Below are 18,056 nucleotides of genomic sequence, written 5' to 3'. Positions count from 1 at the left end.
ACTGTTCCATGCTGTTTACTAATTTTCCCTGACTGAATAATCAAAAAGATTCTTAGATGTCCATTCTGAAGGTTTCCTTAAATTTTTTTTTTATTTTTAATGCACAGACATTTTCTGTTAATTCAGGTAATTTCCTCCTTTTCAGCCTGCTGTAAGATTAGACTGAATGTTATCCTTGCCCATGGGGGTTTTACTTACAAATCATCACAAAGCCTTGCAACTCAATTCCTTTAGCTGAACCATATCCATATGATCTCGGTGACCCTACAGTTATACTGTGAACTTATAAAATGTTTGGGGTTTTTTTCAATTTTTCCTTGAATTACTGGATTAGTGTGTGCAGCTCTTTTTAATGATGCACAGCGTGCAAGCAATACAAGTGGGTATACAGACAGTTATGTCCCTTGTCTGATGGTGCAGTTATACTCTAACAGGTTTCTGGATATTCAAAAGAACAGAAAAAGCCATTGGGAGCCATAAAGGATGGTATTCATGGGTCCCCTAGAAGCCAACTGAATGTTCGAGTCTGCAGTAAAGCCCTGGAAATCCTAATGACATGGCTCATCTCCCACATCTGACACATTTCCCATTTTCCCTCATTCAGCTGCTCTGTGAAATACAGAGATTTTAAGTAGTTGGCTTTTTTAATCAGGAAAGTTATCTACCAGTTCAATATTGTATATACATTCCTACTAGTTTGATATAAGGTGTATATTAGCATCCTCTTCCAGGATGAATGATGAATGGACCATTAATACTGATCATGGTTTAATTAAAATTACTGACTTACCTTTCACAAAAAGATTTGCTTGAGTTCTGAAGTCTTTTGCTGTCAGTGATACCTCTCCTGCATCTGTTAACTTGACGTCTCTAAGAATAAGTGTGTGAACTCTCCCTTCAGCACGGGTCACAACCTTACAAAATACATAAAAACCCCTTCGTGAGCATCTACAAGTATTTAGGGAATATTTCATGAAATAGCATGCTATTTATTATTCATGGAGTTTGGTTGTCCACTTTTAGGCAAATTTTTGATAATTTCCTTTTGTATATACTAGATATAGCTCAATCCTCAGTGCTCTGAGGATTTTGAGGCTGAGTTGAAATCATGTCTGTTTTGAACAGGTATAATTAAATAAAAAAAAAAAAAGCAAATCTATGGGAAAAGTTGGTATTACTGCTGGCTACATAAAAAGTAAAAACTTTTACAGATATAGGGGTTTGGCACTCAACCCCCTCCCATGCACTTTTCTGGAAATGCCAATTTGACTTCCTATTATTAAAATTTGGCAAAAAAAAATCTGCCTTATGGACTAAGTCCTGTGATGATCTATTGCAGAAAATACTTTGCAATCACAATAAAGATAATAAAAATCACTTCAATGATTAAAAGTTATACATGCACAGCTGAATGTCAGCCACAGAGGTAATAAAATGGTTTGAACTGGCAACAGCTAAAATGAAACACTTGTACAGTTAGATTGATTCTTGAAGAGAGTTTTAAAAGTGTTTCAAGAGGCTATTTTGAATGGGTAGAAAGTGATGCATTAAGTAAATATATGGTTTACTCTCAATTTCACCTTGATAAAATTTCTACCATTCAAACAAGAGTTTTGACTGTATATGTAAACTGCATGAATGGGTTTTTTTTTCATGTAATTAAAATGATAGCTCAGACGGAAAAGACCAAAATAATGTTCCATCATACAGAATACCAAACCTGTAATATTTTTCTTGCCAGGCAGTAATAACTATCAATCCACTGCACTGATCAACAGCTTTTCACATTTTTATTCTGAAACTCAGAAATAATTACCTTGCTTCATTTCATGATTCATCTGCTGAGTTTCAACATTGTTTATCTGTCCTTAAATACTGTAATAGAGTCCCTTATCACCATGATCTGTTTTGATTTTCCTATTTCTGAATGCTATTTATTTTATTAAATGGCTTACATTTATGCAAATTAGTTAAAGCTCAGCAAGATCTAGCAAAACCTGTAAAACTATGTTAAAATTGTATTTTAAAGAAATAGCACTCTTACCGAAGTATTATTAACAGCATTACTACAGATTCTGACACTTTACTAGGTCCTGCTATGCCTTGAAAGTTAACTTTGTCTGAGGTTACCAACTTTTATTTTAATTTGCACTATTTTTTTCAGGCCTAATATGCAAAAAACAAGTCTTACATCCAGTAATATCCATTTCCATTTCTTAATATATTCATTTTTGTTTCTTTATTCATTTCCCCTACCATTAACTTTAAACGTTAAATTGACTACATTCCAGGCTGCTCAGATCTCGGAGTTAGGAGCCAGCACTTGATGAAGGGTTAAAAATAGCTAGTGAGAAGTGCTTGACAAGCAAATCTGTCCAGAGAGTTATCTGGAGAGCCAGAACAAATGCCTGAAATGGAATTTGAATCCTCTTAATCCCCTTATATGTTGAATTGGACTGCAACTCAGCATTCAGGAGAAAAAAATGCTTTTCCTGATAGCACCTTGCAAAATCCTCTCACTGTAACCATAAGTAACCTGTGCAAAAATTATTCAGCATCCCTGTGGCTAAGTCTCCAAAAGAATCAGTGTTGTAATGATTGATATTTTGTAACCTTAGTTTCCCTTTGTATGATAAATACTTGTAGCATCCCAGAGCACTGGAATTTCTGGGGAAAAATTGTTGTATCTGATTTAGGGAGGATTTAGCAATTGGCATAGCAGCACTACAGTATTGCTGTGCCTTAGTACTTCAACTGGCAGAGAATAAATAAGAAATAAAGAGAGGGAAGAGAGCTGAAGGAGAAGAAGGAAGAAACATGAGAAAAAGTAAAGTTTAGTTTTTTTACCTTATCGCTGGGCTCCAGTTTCTTTCCTTTTAGGAACCATTCTACTGGGATTCCCTCATAAGAGAGTTCGCAATCGAAGGTTGCTGATTCCCCAGCTGTCACTGTTACATCCTTGAGTGGTCTCAGCAAGCCAATTACTCGTGCTTGGTAAGGAGAAGACATAATTTTTAGATTAGTCACTTCTACCCAAGAGAGAGCTGCTTCCCTTACGTACTAATCTCCATGGTGGCTTCCTTCAAGAGAGCCAGACATCGCAATGCTGCTCTTTAAATTCCCGAAATAGAAGAGGCCACCCTGGCATCTTAGGGGAGGGCTGGTCACCTACAATTTCCTATTTGCAGAGTGTGTTTCTTTAAATTGAACAAGGTCAGCAGGAAAGTTGCTGCGCATCTGTCTCCTTGCCAAGCCTTGCATGCCTGTTGCTAGATAAGGCAAGTGTTTCCAAAATAGTGAGGGCTAGGATTGGAGTGGGAAGCAAGTGGTCTTCAGCCGTATAGTCTGTCCCTGTCCATCAAGCTCTAAACCCTATCCCCAGATATCACTGCTATCCTATCCTCTCTGCTTAACATGATCCTTTGATGCAGCAAGGCCTTGGCTTACAATATTTGATTTCATAACAGCATATGATGCCAGACTGTGAAGCAGCCTTCAAGGCCATCTCCTTAATTTTACTTCTCCTATATGAATAAATGATGTACAAGGTTAAAAAACACACAGGACATTCCTTAACGAAAAAAATTAAGAACAACTGGGTAACTAATCCCTGAGCTGCTGTGCTGGAAAGGATTGCTGTGGGTTCAATACAGTACAGAGATTTTCCACCTGTTCCAAAGAGGCAATGAGTACCGTGTTTTCACTTAATTAATCAATTAATTTCAGTTTAAAAGACACTCACGTTTCACTCGAAGGTGAGCACCAGACTTGGCATTTGCTGCTTGGAAATCTACTCCACCAGCCTGATCTAAGCGTACATTGTACAGTGTAAGGAAGTGCTTTTTCCCTTCCTCCTTGATTTCACATTCCTGCAAAAGCAGAATTGAAACAACTTTTTCAGTATCTTTTTTGTACTACTCACCGAAAGAGCCCCTACTTCTCCTCGTAACATGCATCTGTTTTCTTTTATTCCACTCACAACTCTTAGGCCAATGCCACATGTAATATACCTTACAAACATTTATTAATAGGTCTTTCCCTTCAAACCCCCTTCTTAGTGGCTTCCTCTTGGAAAGAAAGGGCAAGAGGCAACACATTTGTGTGCTGATTGAGCAGCCAATATATTGACTAGTCAATATATGTAGACCAGTCAGAAACATTAAGAGAACTAGTAATTGCTAAGCTTGTGTTGTAACCTTTCCTTGAGAAGACCTTTCCTTCTTTTATCCAGACACTGATTTTCATGGAACTTCTGATCTTTGTGTATTATTCACATTTGTACCATTACATAGAAGCCAAATTATTGCCAATTGTGATTGTATCATTTCTTTATTTTCCAGATCCTTCCAGCAAGGAATTAAGAATATATGATTAAGCTCTATACCATTTTACACCAATTTTAGTTGTCACAGAAATGAAAAACAGTTTGGAAATATGATCTACATCTATGCAAACCAAATATAACTCAAAACCAACAGGCAAATGCATGCAATCCAAAGTTTGCATTTTCAAATGTTGTTATATTTAAGCAAATTCCACAAGATCTTTGCACTTTGGATACACGATTCTTAGGTATTGTTAGCAATGCAGAATGTATTGTTTTATGCAAAATCATTTATTATTTAGCTATGTGGGATTGCATTTGTACTACACTTAAAAAGTTACTAATTAAAAAAATCCACTATTTTTAATATAGTGACTCTTACTGAAAGCAAAAAGAGATCCCACTTAGTTTCTGCAGTCACCCTCCCCCTCATACCCCACCTCCCTGCAAAGGGTTGTGACACACACAAAAAGTATCCTGAAATGTTTGCTTACAGCTGATTCAGTCAGGGGTTCTCCTTTTAGCTTCCAATTGCCATGGACACCTTCCTCAGAGATTTCAATATCAAAACGGGCAGTCTCTGTCTCAATCACCTCCACACTGTACAGTGGTCGTACAATCTCAATATCCCGGTCTGGAGAAGAAAAACACGATTGATTCCCTCAGTGTCCAGCAGATCCCAAAAGATCTCTACAGAGCAGCCCTCTAAAATAACCATACCTTCAATATCAAGTTTAGCAGAGGTTTGATCGGTACCACAGTCACAAGTGTACTGTCCAATGTCTTTCTTCAAAGCTTTCTTGAGAATAAGGATTCTCTTTTTACCATCAGCCTTAATAACAACATTCTTTGATGCAGTAATTGGGTTGCCATCCTTCATCCATTTCACTGGGGCATCTGCTTTGCTGATTTCACATTGTAAGATTACTTCATCTTTTTCTACAGCAGTGTAATCCTGCAGCTTCCCAGTGAAGTAAGGGTCTCCCTCTGCAAGCAAAAGTTAAGACATATTTTGGTCTGAAGTTTTAGTCTTCCAGAAAGAACAACTATTTTCTGCCATAAAATACATTTCCTGTTTATGTGCTGGAAGGATTAAATATAGTCCTTTTTCACAGTTCTCTTCCAAAAAAGGAAACAATAAACACCTAAGAAACAATTCAGGGCATTACTAGTATTACTGACAACATTCTTTCAATGCTCTAGGAGTTTCAGAGCAGTTTTTAAAGTACGCAATAACTAACTTTGCAAATTTGCATGAAATTTCAAAGTTATTGTAATTATTCTTTGTGAATACAGAATTGGAGACCAAAAGAGGAAAAACAAATCGTCAGGTTTTCAAAATCTTAATTTAGATTTAGGCCAACCCCAAGACTTTCTGATTGCTATTTTTAATTAATAAAACTCTTCTGATAATACACATCAGGTAAATTTTTTTGGGTATTCTTACCAAGAACAGTGAGTTTAGCTTCTGAGGATTTGCCCATAGCTTCCACTTTAATCTGAGAAGTATCATCAATAGTAAGATCTTTGATTGTGAGTGTATGGAATTTGCCCTCATCTGTCATTGAAACCACTTTGCTGGTATGTAATCGTTGGTCATTCTTGTACCAGACAACAGTGATATTTTCATGGGAGAGCTCCACAGTGAACTCTGCAGTTTCTCGCTCCTTCTTCGTTACATCCTTGAGAGGAGTAATGAATTTCAGGCGGATACCTGAAATAACAACATAACATGTCATTAGCAATAATGTTATCAGTATTAACTATGCAAGTACTATGATGAAAAACTTTCCTAGAAAAAGTCTAACAAACCTTCAATAATTAGCTTGGCACTTGTTCTTTTATCCTCAGCTTCAAAGGTGTATTTCACTTCATCCTCAAAGGCCACAGATTTAATAATCAGAGCATGCTTTGTTCCATCTGAAGTAATTTCAAATCTTTCATCTGGAGTGATTTCTTCTGTTCCTTTCAACCAGCGGAAAGTCTTGGGTTCTCTGGATACCTCACATTCAAACTTAGCTTCATCCTTCTCAAAGACCTTCACATCACTCAGTGGAGTGATAAAGATAAGAGGCAGTTCTGAAATCAAAGAAGAGCTTGCTCAGATCAGTCCATACAACACTTTCTGACACTAGATTCGTTTTCATGCCCTGACATACACGTGGAAATGTTGGCCAAGTGCAGACTGTACCTTTCACTTTCAGATTAGCAGCGCTTTTAGCATTGGCAGCTTGGAAAGACACTTCCCCAGTCATGTCAAGTGTGCAGTTATGAAGGACAAGAATATGCTTCTTCCCATCTTCAATGATTTCACAGACCTGGTGATAAAGAAACACACACCCCACCCCAAATATGAATATTCTAAGAAACCACTAAGAAAACATTATTATTAAACATGCTTTTCTACTGTAAACTATGGCCTAAAAATAAAGAAGAAGCCTTACAGGTGAAGGTGTTAGGGTTTCTCCCTTTAGCTTCCATACAGGATGGACATCAGGCTCAGAAATTTCAATTTCAAAGCGTGCTGTTTCACCAACAAATACTTCCACTCCATACAGTGGGCGCTCCACTTTAATTATGCGAGCTAAAAAAAAAAAAAAAATCAAATGTTCGCATCTGTTTACTGACAAATTGTTTACCATAGAAATGTAATACTGGAAGAATTGTAAATGTAATAGCTGTACCCAACTCTCTCCCCATTCCTCCTTTTGCGCATTCAAATGCTATGATTAGTAAGTGTTTATCTAACCTCTTCCTAAAAAGCTGCAAGTTGGCAGGCTACAACCTCGTTCTACAACATGTCTGAAAATTTAGTTATTTTTAGTGAGACTGTTTTTCTTAATAATTAACCCAGGTATTTATTACAGTGAACTAAAATGATTTTTTTCCTAACTGTAAATGGACAGAGAGACTAACTGATCATCACTGTCTTTGCAACAGCCATTTATATACATCAAATATACTGTCTCTTGTAATCACCTTTAATAACTTTAAATCTAGATATTTCAGCCATTCATCACAACAGCATGCTTTCTACAGGTACATTTTTGGTCTTACTCTCTAGAGAGTGCCTGTCTGTCTACACTGGTTTACAAAGGTTTTGCTACTTTCCCTTAGCAAAGACATGATAACTTACACTCAACGCCGATATTGGCACTTGTCTTGTCAGTTCCACAGTCACACTCATAAACACCCTTATCAGTCTGGGCAGCCTTCTTGATCTTCAGGATACGGCGCAAGCCATCCGTTTTTATGGAAATTCTGTTTGAAGCTATCAGTTCTTCACCATCTTTGTACCATTTAACCGGCACATCTTTGCTAAGTTCACACTCCAGAGTAATGTCATCTTTCTCTACAGCACTGTAGTCTTGTAATTTCACAGTGAAATATGGATCGGCCTCTAAAAAAGGCACAGTGGATATATAAAGTTAAATTAGTTATATAAATTTACTAAAATGTCAAAATTTTGTCACTCTCTACTTATAATAATGTTTAATACTTATTATATAGCACATTTTTAATTATTTATGTAATTACCTAAGACTTTCAGGTTGGCCTGTGTGTTCAAGTCCTTGACTACGGCCTTTATTTCTGAGATATCATCAAGAGTTACTTCCCTCATTTCTAGTTTATGAACTTTGCCTTCAGAAGTAATTAAAACTGTTCTGCTTGTGTGAAGTCTCTTGTCATTTTTGAACCATTTCACAGGCATGTCTTCATGAGAAAGCTCAAATTGAAAGTGAGCAGTTTCCCCTTCTTTCACTGTTTGATCCTGTAGAGGTGATATGAACTTCAGCCTCACACCTGTAATGTAGACACATAAATACAATCAGAAAAAAAGGCTCATAAAAGATATATTCTTTATCCTTTTTTTATTCTTTTTTTTATGGGACAATACTTGCCTTCCACAAACAGTCTTGCTGTGCTCTTCTTGCCATCAACTTCAGCAGTGTATTCTCCCTCATCATCAAACTGTGAATCATTGATAACAAGAATGTGCTTCTTTCCATCTGCAATGATGTCAAATTTTTCTCCAATCTTGAGTATATCAGTGCCCTTGGACCATATAACATTGGCTTCTCTGGTCAGGACACATTCAAACCTTGCTTGGCGCTTCTCAGGAACAGTGACATCTTTTAAGGGCACAGCGAAGTCCAATTCAATTTCTGGAATCAAAACACAACGTGTCATTTGTAATGTGCTCCAGGTGAGCTCTGTCCAAGCTGGGGTCACACTCGGTGTGCATCATACCTTTCACTGTCAGGATAGCTGTAGTCACAGCGTTGAATGCCTGGTAAAGAACCTCGCCAGCTTGATCTAACTTGACTTTGTGTAAGGTTAGGAAGCGTTTTCCTCCTTCAGCTTTGATTTCACATGTCTGGAGAGATGATAGACTTTGTCAGATGCAAATACCAATGTAATGCCAATGCCTTAACAGCTAGGTGTTTTTAAGAAAGGGATTTTAATAAATCTTGAGTATGCAGTAAAGAGTCAGGTAGAAAGAATGAAATTGCTTTTCAAGGAAAGTTAATACTTTTATTCAATGATTTAAAAATAGAATAAATTTCCTCAATGTTCCACACTTCTTTAGAATATCAAAATCATTCCTACAATATATGTAGGATATTTCTATTATTGCTTGAATTAAGTGGTGTAATACCTTAAGAAAATGAAGGCCTTCCAAATGTTGCATTTATAGTATATAATCCTTACTTAAAGAACCACTGTTTTTTAATTTTATATTCTGGACTGAGTAGCAATGATAGGCCTTGTAATAAAGATTCAAGGAATCTGTTCACAGTATTTAATTTAAATAAATCATGTTGTAAAATTCAAGGATGCTTACAGGTGAAGGTCTCAGGATTTCTCCTTTCAGCTTCCATTCACCAGGAACATCCTCCTCAGATATTTCTGTATCAAAGTTTGCTGTTTCTTTCTCATAAACTGTAACATCCTCTAATGGCTTCAGAAGTTCAACTTCACGCTCTGGAATGCACAGAGAACACATATATGATTAGGTCAAGTTTTCATTGAGCTTTATAATAATTCAGGTTACATTTTTTGTTTATTTAGGTTCAACATTGGCCTATAAGCTGATTAAATATAATCCAAATAAAAGCTTCCTTACCACCAAGGGTCAGTTTAGCTGGGTATCTGCGACCTTCAACTTCCACCGCATACTCTCCAATATCAGCAGGACCAGCATTCTTGATTTTCAGGAAAATTTTATTTCCTTCTTTCAAGATTTCTGTCTTGTCAGTGGGTTCAGCAGGAATTTCCTCATCCCCTTTAAACCATTTAATGTTTGGTGTATCCTTGACAATGTCACAGCTGAAAGTAGCTGTTCCTTTTGGTTTAACATGCTGGTCTCTTATGGGCTTTACTAACCAGTCCCTTATAACTTCTGCATGACAAAAAGTTAGACAAGAACACAGATTTTTATTACAAATGGATGTGTTATAAGAAAGAGGAACTAGTACTAACAGATTTTGTATGACAAGCTTTTAATAGCTGTGAAAATTTTATCTGTCCACTTACATTTTGACTACAAGAAAAAGATTGCTTAATTTTAAAACAGCCAAAATATCCTAGAGAGCAAAAAGAACATGATTTTGGTTGCTTACCTACTACCTTAACACAAGATGAGCATGATAGATCAGAGTCTTCCACAGTAACAGTGTAAGTGCCAGCATCAGAATCATCTGAATCAGCGACTGTGAGGGAATGTGACAAACCAATAACACCCAGAGCAAATTTCCCAGGCTTGGGTGTGATGATTTTACCATCCTTTCTCCAGACCACATTTCTTTCTTTGTTAAGCTCACACGTCAAGTACAGTGGCTGGGTTTTAACGACAGTGACTTCTTCTTCAAGTGTTTTCACAAACTTCACAGGGAGTTCTGTGGGAAACACATTATTTTGATTTGTCATCTTTATACAAAGAATATGTGATGCAGAAATATTTAATATGAGTAGTGATTGAGGGAAACAAAAGGATGTATCTACCAACTACTGTAAAATTATGAAGCACCAGCTCTAGTTTGAGGAGTAGCTAGCCTAAATTATTGATAAATTTGAAACAGGGAATACCTTCAACAATAAGTTTGGCTGTAGAGGTCTTCTCTTTGTTCCCCAGTCGTAACACACAAGTATATTCACCAGCATCAGACAGCTGGACATCAATAATATGCAGCTTCCTATCTTTGCCATCAGCAATAAACTTGTGTTTTGGACTCTCTCGGATGTTACTTCCATCTTTCATCCAGCTGGTAATTGCAGTGGATGGTGAAATAAGGACTTCAAAGATTGCAGAAGACCCAACAGACTCAGCTTCTTTTAGCACTATATCTTTCATCTCCTTGACAAACTTCAGTGGTACAGCCTTGAGCTGGTAAGTAAATGGAGGTTCTTCAGGAGGTTTTTCACCACCACTGCCTGGTCTGAGTTTCCTTCTTTCTGCATCTGCTGGTGAAGGTGTCTTCTTGGCTGTAATTCAGATTCAGAAATGAATAAACTAATCCTGATTAATTGCTTTAGATTATTGGCTGTGCTGATTTTGGATGGGGTAGATTTAACAGTCTCCTAAGTAGCTAGTGTGGGGCTATGTTTTGGATTTGTGTTTAAGGCAGTTTTAATAATACAGAGATGCTTTTGTGATTTCTGAGAAGTGCTTGCAGAGTAAAGGCCTTTTCTGCTTCTAATGCTGCCCCACCACTGAGTAGGCTGGGAGTCCACAAGAAACTGGGAGGAGATACAGCAATGAAAGCTGATCCCAACTGACCAAAGTGATATCCCATACCATATGGTGTCATGCTCAGTATATAAAGCAGGGGAAAGAAGAAGAAAGCTGGGGCATTCAGAGTTACAACATTTGCCCTTCAAGTGATGGAACCCTGATGTCCTGCATATGGGAAGTGGTGAATGAATTCTTTATTTTGCTTTGTTTGTGTGCTCTGCTTTAGCTCAACCCATGAGTTTTCTCACTTTTACCCTTCTTATTCTTTCCCCCCTCCCACCATAGGGGAGTGAGTTGCTGTGTGGAGTTAAACCACAACAAGGTATTGCTTGTATTATCCTACCTTTGACTGGACTGATACCCTTCGGAGTTTCTTCCTTTGGCGGCTTGGCCTCTGAAGTAGAACAGCAATATTATTAGGAATGTAGTTAAATAAACATACTTACTAAAACTAAGACAACCATTTATTTTACATATCAGATTTTTTACTTCCTTTAGTTACCTACATGTAAAATGGGAAGAAAGGATATATCTATATGTTTATAGAATTTATACTGTCTATATCTCAATGATAAGTTTAATATATTGAAGAATGGGAAAGACATATTCAGCAGTAGGGACTAACAGGCAGCTTAGAAGCTCCTAGTTCCTTAATGTGTTGTCCTGCCCATTAATTTGTAATTTTTTTGCATTCCTTGACATTTGATTTAAGATTAAACCCTTGATCAAGACCCACCTATCTGTCAAAACAGTTTAAGTACCTATTAACATTATATGAGGTTTAAAGCACACACTTTCACTCATGAAGGCCAAAAAAATAAAAGTTGTGTAAATTAAATATATGTTTCAGGACAATGTGGTACTTTTACAAGTGAGGGATGTTCTGTTAGTAACCTAATTTGTGATCAATCATCTCAGACTTTTGAAAATGTTACCCATACTATGATGCTTCTCATTTTCTTTTTGTGAAAGGAAATATAAAATATACTTTTAATGGGAGAATGATATGAATGAAATGCAGCATGGATTTTATTGCAGTGGGTGGAAAAATGAATACTAGAAAAAATGTGTGAGTATTCCTGAGAAGATAATGGCACACAGAACAATTGATGAAGTTGACTGAGAAAATGAACAGTGATGACACAGATGTATGTACAGACAGGTAAGACAAACATGTCAAGAGTGGCTGAATGCCAAGAAAGCCAGCTGACAGACTTGATGGAATTGTGAATGGTGTTACCAAAACACAATGGTAGGTGGCAGTCTCCTGAAGCAAATGGTACAAGCATTTCGTGGAAGAATTTGGCATCACTCTTCCTCACCTCGCTTTGCATGAGACTTTGCTGGAACTTCACGTGATTCTCCAGGTGCACCCAAATTCTTACTTTCACTTGGAAGTCTAGTGGCCTGCTCAGGCAGGTGAGCAGGTTCTGATTTCTGGTATTCTTTCTCTCCTTCTTTCTTGGAAGTTTTTATCTTACCTATGCTTGAGGAGTAAGTATCTTCCTCATTTGCAAGGACACCTTTGCTTGATGGTAATTTGTCTGAAAGCTTTGCCTTCTCTTTTTTCATGGTACCAGGTGTGCTTTTTCCAATGCCATGTTCAGGTGATGGTTTTTCACCTGATACACTTTCTGTAGATTGCTTTTCTTCAATTTTATCTTTTCTGCTTTTGTGAGCTGGAGTTTCTTTCTGTTCATCCAGAATGGTATGAACTTGAAATTGTTTCTCATCTTGACTTTGTGGTGGCTGAATAGCAACTTTCTTTACTGACTCATCTATAGCTCCCTTTTCATATTCTCCTATGGAAACTTCACTTTCCATTCCTTCTGTAATCACTGTATCAAATTCCTTTTCTACAGGCAGCATTTCAGAGGCATTTGACTGTCGAATTTTGCCTTTTTTAAAGTGGGTGCTGAAGATAGTTTTTTCTTCCTTCTCTGGTATAATCTTCTTGCCTGTTTTTTTATCACTTAGGAGTGCTTTTTCAGTCAACAATGGTCCTAAACCCTCTTCATCATGAACTTCTTTCTCTGTAGAGTACTTTTCTCTTGCTTTTTTTCCTACAGCTTCTGACTTAAGAACAGACAGTTTTTCTCCAGGACTCTCCTTGTCTTCAGTGGGCTGTTCTAGGTCAACATCTTTTCTCAGTCCCGGCTCAGCCTCCTCAGACAGGTCTAAGAAATCTGCTGATGTAAAATCCACATTCTTATCTTTCTCATAATCTTGAATATCTTTGATTTTCTTTGCTTCTTTTTTAAGAATCTTATCAATAGGAGTTTCAGCTACTGTGCCACCAGATTGCTTCGTCCACTGAATTTTACTTTGTATGCCATCCTTCTTCACGGATTCTCCAAGAGGAACTTCAGATTTCTCTGGAGTAAAACCTACTCTCTCATTTTCATTTCTAAGCTGAGGAGTTTCAGCTATGTCTGCCTCTACAACATCCTGTACAAATGAAGTTTTATCTTTCATGTGAGATTTTTCAGGTTGCAAACTTATTTTTGATTTCGTCTCTTTTCCTAGAAGTCTTTTCTGGTCCCTGGGCTGACATAGCTTTCTGGGTTTAGGTTCACAAATTGATTCAGTTTTTTCTTCCTTTTCATGGTCAGGAATCTTTCCTTCATGTACAACACTAAACTTTTCAGAGACTTTCTTCATGGCATCTTCCCTATGAACAGGCAATTTAACTTCATCCTCCTTTTCTTCTCCAGAATCTCTTTCCACATGTTCAGATGTTATAGAAACCAATTTCAGCTCCTCATCAGATAGTGATAGTTCATCCTTTGTGTAAGTAATGTGATCAATTTCAACTTCTAATTTCTCACCTGTAAGGGCAGTCTTTCCTGAAACTACAGGTGTCATTTCTGCTTCCTCCTCTTCAGAAGCCAGGATGAAATATTTAAGAGATACCTTCTCCTGTTCATCTCGCTCTGAATTCAATGTTCCATCAGCTGTTTCCAGTGAGATTTTATACTCAAGTGGCTCTATGGTAAGAACTGTTTCCTTAGGACTTACTTTCTCTTTTACATGCAACTTTTTCTCAACCGAAATCTTCTTTAATACAATTGACTCAGGCTTTTCTTCTTCCACTGGGGGTATTTTATCTCTATGCTTTAGTACAGATGGTGTGTCAGGCTTTTCTGCAGCTACAAAGGTTTCATAGGTAATTTAGAGAGTTAAAATCCATAAGAATAAGAACCAGGAACAATATATTTAAAGACAAATTTTGCAGATACACCTGAAATAAAATGAACATAGAACACTTTTTCTCTACACAACAGAAAACTTACAACATAATCACAAAAGGAAGGTAAGAATGGCACACATGAACAGAAAACCTAAGTAAATCACTGTTAGTATTGTCTCATTAAATCACCAATTTAAATCCAATCCAGGTTAAAAGTAGCAGAAAATGGCAGCTATCTGGTCCCTAACACAGAGCAGGTTAATTGTGCCACTGCAGGCTACATCACCAGATAATGACCAAGAGACATTCATGGTTTGGCTTCTCAAATCCCAGGATCTGAGCTCTACTGGAACATGAGACCCTTTGAATAATGGGTGAGCAGAATGTACATCAGCTCTGCTGGTGGACCACAGGCTCAGAGTGTTTCTGAGGAACTGGAGCCTTCACAGCTCTTTTTTTTCACAGCAGGCTTTGTTCCAGGGTCCTAAGCATAGCAGATGAAAGCAGCAATACTCTGGTTCTTCAACATCACTGCCACTTTTCCTCAGGGATTCAATGACCAGTCAAAAGCAGAAACCAACAATGCAACAATTGTTTAGAAACATGTGCAACTTCTCTTCTTCTACACAGACAATACAAGATGCAATTCACGAAACATGTATCAGGACATAAGGAACATCAAGAAAACAACAGAACACACAAATTTCATAGTAGGACAACAAATAAAGACACACACATTACCATCCAGACAAAAGAGCACAGACTGGTCTCCATAGTACATCAGAGATGTTTTTGTGTTAAATTAGGTGACAGTACCTAGAATAACAAGATCCTTCAACATGACCTCAAATCTTCCTGTAATGAGTGAGTTACTGTACAGCTCTTCACTGTTTTTATACTGAAGGCATTCAGGTATGTCAGAGAGAAAAACCTTATAAATAGCATAGAATACATGTAAATACCTGCTTTCTTTCCAACAACTGGAGTTGTCACTGGAGCAGCAGTGGGTGCTGGTTCTGCAGCTGGTTTTGGAGATTTTACAGCTGTATAGAAAAAAATTTTAATAAATTACTTTCAGTATGATATTCTTTAAAATGTTTTGTAGATGGTATGAAAGTTCTAGTCTTATTAATATGAAAGGTCTTTGTTTAATGTGTGGTCACTTTCAAGATTCAGCTGCACAGGGTGCTGAGTCATCTTGTTAGACTGTGCTTTTGCCAAGAAAGGTTAGACCAGGTCACCCTTGAAGTCACCTTCCAACTGGGTGTTCCATGATTCTATGAATGCCCTTTTAGCAAGAAATCCCTGAATGGAAAGGACTAGACACACAAGAAAAGCTTCAGCAGTATTCACAACGAAAGAATTCTTACCTAATTCAGGTTTAGGTTCAGGCCCAGGAACTGGGACAGATGCTTGCTTAGTTTCTGCCATTGCAAACACAGAAATTACACGTAGGTTAGTTTACATTTTTTGCAATCACATTGAGCATTAGAAGTTAGGAGTAACAACACAGAGAGAGCTAAATGAAGACAGAATTCATTGGTTTCTATTTTATTTGCCCAAAAAGCAAGAAATTAACTTGAGATTAACTCTTGTAAAGCAAGATTGGAAACAATGGGAAAAAAGATGAATTTTTCAAGCATTGAAGAATAAAGACAAGAACTCCAGAAGAATGCAAAATGGTTAATGAGGACACAGTATTCATGACAGGCTGGAGGACAGTAATGCATTATGTTAATATAGCATGATATTCAGCACTGAATATCCTTTAGTTGCTGCAATAAGGAAAAAGAGCACCACACATCTGTACCTTTTGGTGGTTCAAGCACAGGTTTCTCCTCTTTTTTTATGGTAGGTATCTCAGTTTTCTTCGTAGGAATTTCTGGGACTTTAAAATAATATTTTTATTTTGTAAGGTATATTGAAACACCGTAATCCCTAAATAGAATACCCTCAAACTTTTTTAAAAGGTTTTCATTGTTTTTACATATAAAGAGTTTCAGATATTCATAAGGTTTAGGAAAATGTATTTCTCAGAGTAAAACTTGAATAAATTAGAAACTATAAATGGGTAAAAGGACAAATATTTGTAAAATATTACCTAAAAAATGCTTGAATTAACTGTTTTGCTATATTTATATTTTTATCAGTATTATAAAATATTTGTGAAGTTCTTTTCTATACACAATGAAGATTGAGAAATAGTCCCAAAATGCAGAATTCAGACCCAAATGTGAATGTCAAACTTGGTTGCGCTTTCAGCTAAGATTTAAATTGCACAATTAGGTCAATGAATGCCATCTTTTAAGATCTCCGTTTCATTCCTTAATTTAAGAGAATACTACTTAATAGTGGGATTCTTAAAAATATTATAATTTCCAAATAGATTTGAATGTAATCTAGTACCTTCAGGTTTCTTAGTTTTTTCTATTGGTGTAGGTACTGGTTTAACTTCTGGTTTAGGCTCTTTTTCTGGTTTAGCTTCTTCCTCTTCAGGTTTCTTTTTAAGAACTTCAAAAGAAAAGAAATCTCAGTTTTTAAAAGCACAGGCAAACAAAAGCATAAGACAGTGAATAACACAAAGATTAAAAATACCTCATCAATCACAAGGAAACAGGAAAATAAAATATATAGCTCAATAGAAATGGAAGATTTGTGTAGCTATTCAAGATACTACTCTGAAAGTCTTAAAATTCAAGTCATCTACGGAAAAAAGACATTTTTATTAAGAACAGTCCCTCTGACTATGATAGAATAAAATTTCATCTAATATCTTATAATATACTTATTCTCTTATTTAAATCAGGACTTGCTATATGTAATTTTGAATTATTAACTGCAGTTACAGATGATTTTTAGGAAAAAAATGCAAGATTATATATTAAACTCCTACTGACTTCAGTGAGAGAATAAGGCTAAATTCTCAAGTATTATATTTGCAGCACTCAAATTTATATAATGTCTGTTTTCCATTTTATTTATTTCCCTTATTTTTGTCCTCTCAGCTCTCCATCTTGAATATGTGATGACACTGTCATCTGAGAAATGGAGTATCTATATTTTATTATGGTGTCTGCAATCTGTGGTTGGCTGCAAGGTGCACAAGCATGATTCATCCCTCTATGTTATTTCAAAGAGAATTGTAATGAGTGCTTCATTTTTCCAAGCAAAAGTTGAGCACAAAATGATTCAGAATGACGCAGACTTTGCAGGAAAGGGGGCTGATGTCCAATAGCGCCGCAGGGTTCTGTGATCTGTGTGGTTCTTCTAAGAAAACCATAAAAGAGAATACATAGACTGCACATGTAACTTTAATGACATTTACACTGCCACTAGACAGCATTCCAGAAGCTGAAGACAGTGGAAAACTCTTAACTCCAGTACCAAGAGATTGGGAAAACGGAAGAGAGGGAGAGACACAGGGAACTAGATTTTCAATGTTCTGCTCTATTTTCATTACAGATCCTTTGGATCTGAGAGACTTTCAGACTACCCCCACTTCTTCCCTGCAACTAAAACTGCTTTGTCCAAGAAACAGACATCAGATAGCATTTGATCATGCAATTCCCCATACCACATACATAAAACAATTTTGCTTAGGGGTATATGCTGAACAATGTTAATATGCTGTTGTTTTTAAAACAGAGCAAAGTTACTGTACCTCTTTTCAAAACAACTTCTTCTTTTGGTGGAGGAGTAGCCTCGGGAATTACTCTGCGAGGTTTCTTTACAAGTCCAGGCACTTAAAAGAATATAATTCCAGATTTTATTACAGGTTCATGACAGCAGTAAGAGCTAACCAACGA

At 36.7% G+C, this 18,056-nt stretch overlaps 1 protein-coding gene across 1 annotated transcript in view; it reads right to left on the bottom strand.

Annotated features, from left to right (window-relative positions):
* The window catches only part of TTN (titin), a 241,675-nt gene that overhangs the window by 89,211 nt on the left and 134,408 nt on the right, over window positions 1–18,056 (bottom strand). The window contains exons 169-191 of the mRNA XM_085065641.1: window positions 17,912–17,992; window positions 16,657–16,761; window positions 16,061–16,138; window positions 15,621–15,674; window positions 15,213–15,293; window positions 11,404–11,454; window positions 10,415–10,810; window positions 9,949–10,224; window positions 9,453–9,728; window positions 9,171–9,310; window positions 8,576–8,702; window positions 8,227–8,490; window positions 7,862–8,128; window positions 7,461–7,724; window positions 6,769–6,908; window positions 6,516–6,642; window positions 6,137–6,403; window positions 5,772–6,038; window positions 5,045–5,311; window positions 4,819–4,958; window positions 3,743–3,869; window positions 2,848–2,990; window positions 791–914 (exon numbers count right to left, since the gene is read on the bottom strand). Of these exons, the coding sequence (XP_084921767.1) occupies window positions 791–914; window positions 2,848–2,990; window positions 3,743–3,869; window positions 4,819–4,958; window positions 5,045–5,311; window positions 5,772–6,038; window positions 6,137–6,403; window positions 6,516–6,642; window positions 6,769–6,908; window positions 7,461–7,724; window positions 7,862–8,128; window positions 8,227–8,490; window positions 8,576–8,702; window positions 9,171–9,310; window positions 9,453–9,728; window positions 9,949–10,224; window positions 10,415–10,810; window positions 11,404–11,454; window positions 15,213–15,293; window positions 15,621–15,674; window positions 16,061–16,138; window positions 16,657–16,761; window positions 17,912–17,992 (4,062 nt within the window). The remainder of the gene's footprint in view (window positions 1–790; window positions 915–2,847; window positions 2,991–3,742; window positions 3,870–4,818; window positions 4,959–5,044; window positions 5,312–5,771; window positions 6,039–6,136; window positions 6,404–6,515; window positions 6,643–6,768; window positions 6,909–7,460; window positions 7,725–7,861; window positions 8,129–8,226; window positions 8,491–8,575; window positions 8,703–9,170; window positions 9,311–9,452; window positions 9,729–9,948; window positions 10,225–10,414; window positions 10,811–11,403; window positions 11,455–15,212; window positions 15,294–15,620; window positions 15,675–16,060; window positions 16,139–16,656; window positions 16,762–17,911; window positions 17,993–18,056) is intronic.

This window comes from Lichenostomus cassidix, chromosome 7 (assembly GCF_008360975.1).
Source record: "Lichenostomus cassidix isolate B80296 chromosome 7, HeHo_3.0, whole genome shotgun sequence".
NCBI classification, from domain to species: Eukaryota; Metazoa; Chordata; class Aves; order Passeriformes; family Meliphagidae; genus Lichenostomus; species Lichenostomus cassidix.
Note: the sequence above shows the minus strand (reverse complement) of the source record. Positions and strands in the feature narration are given on the sequence as shown.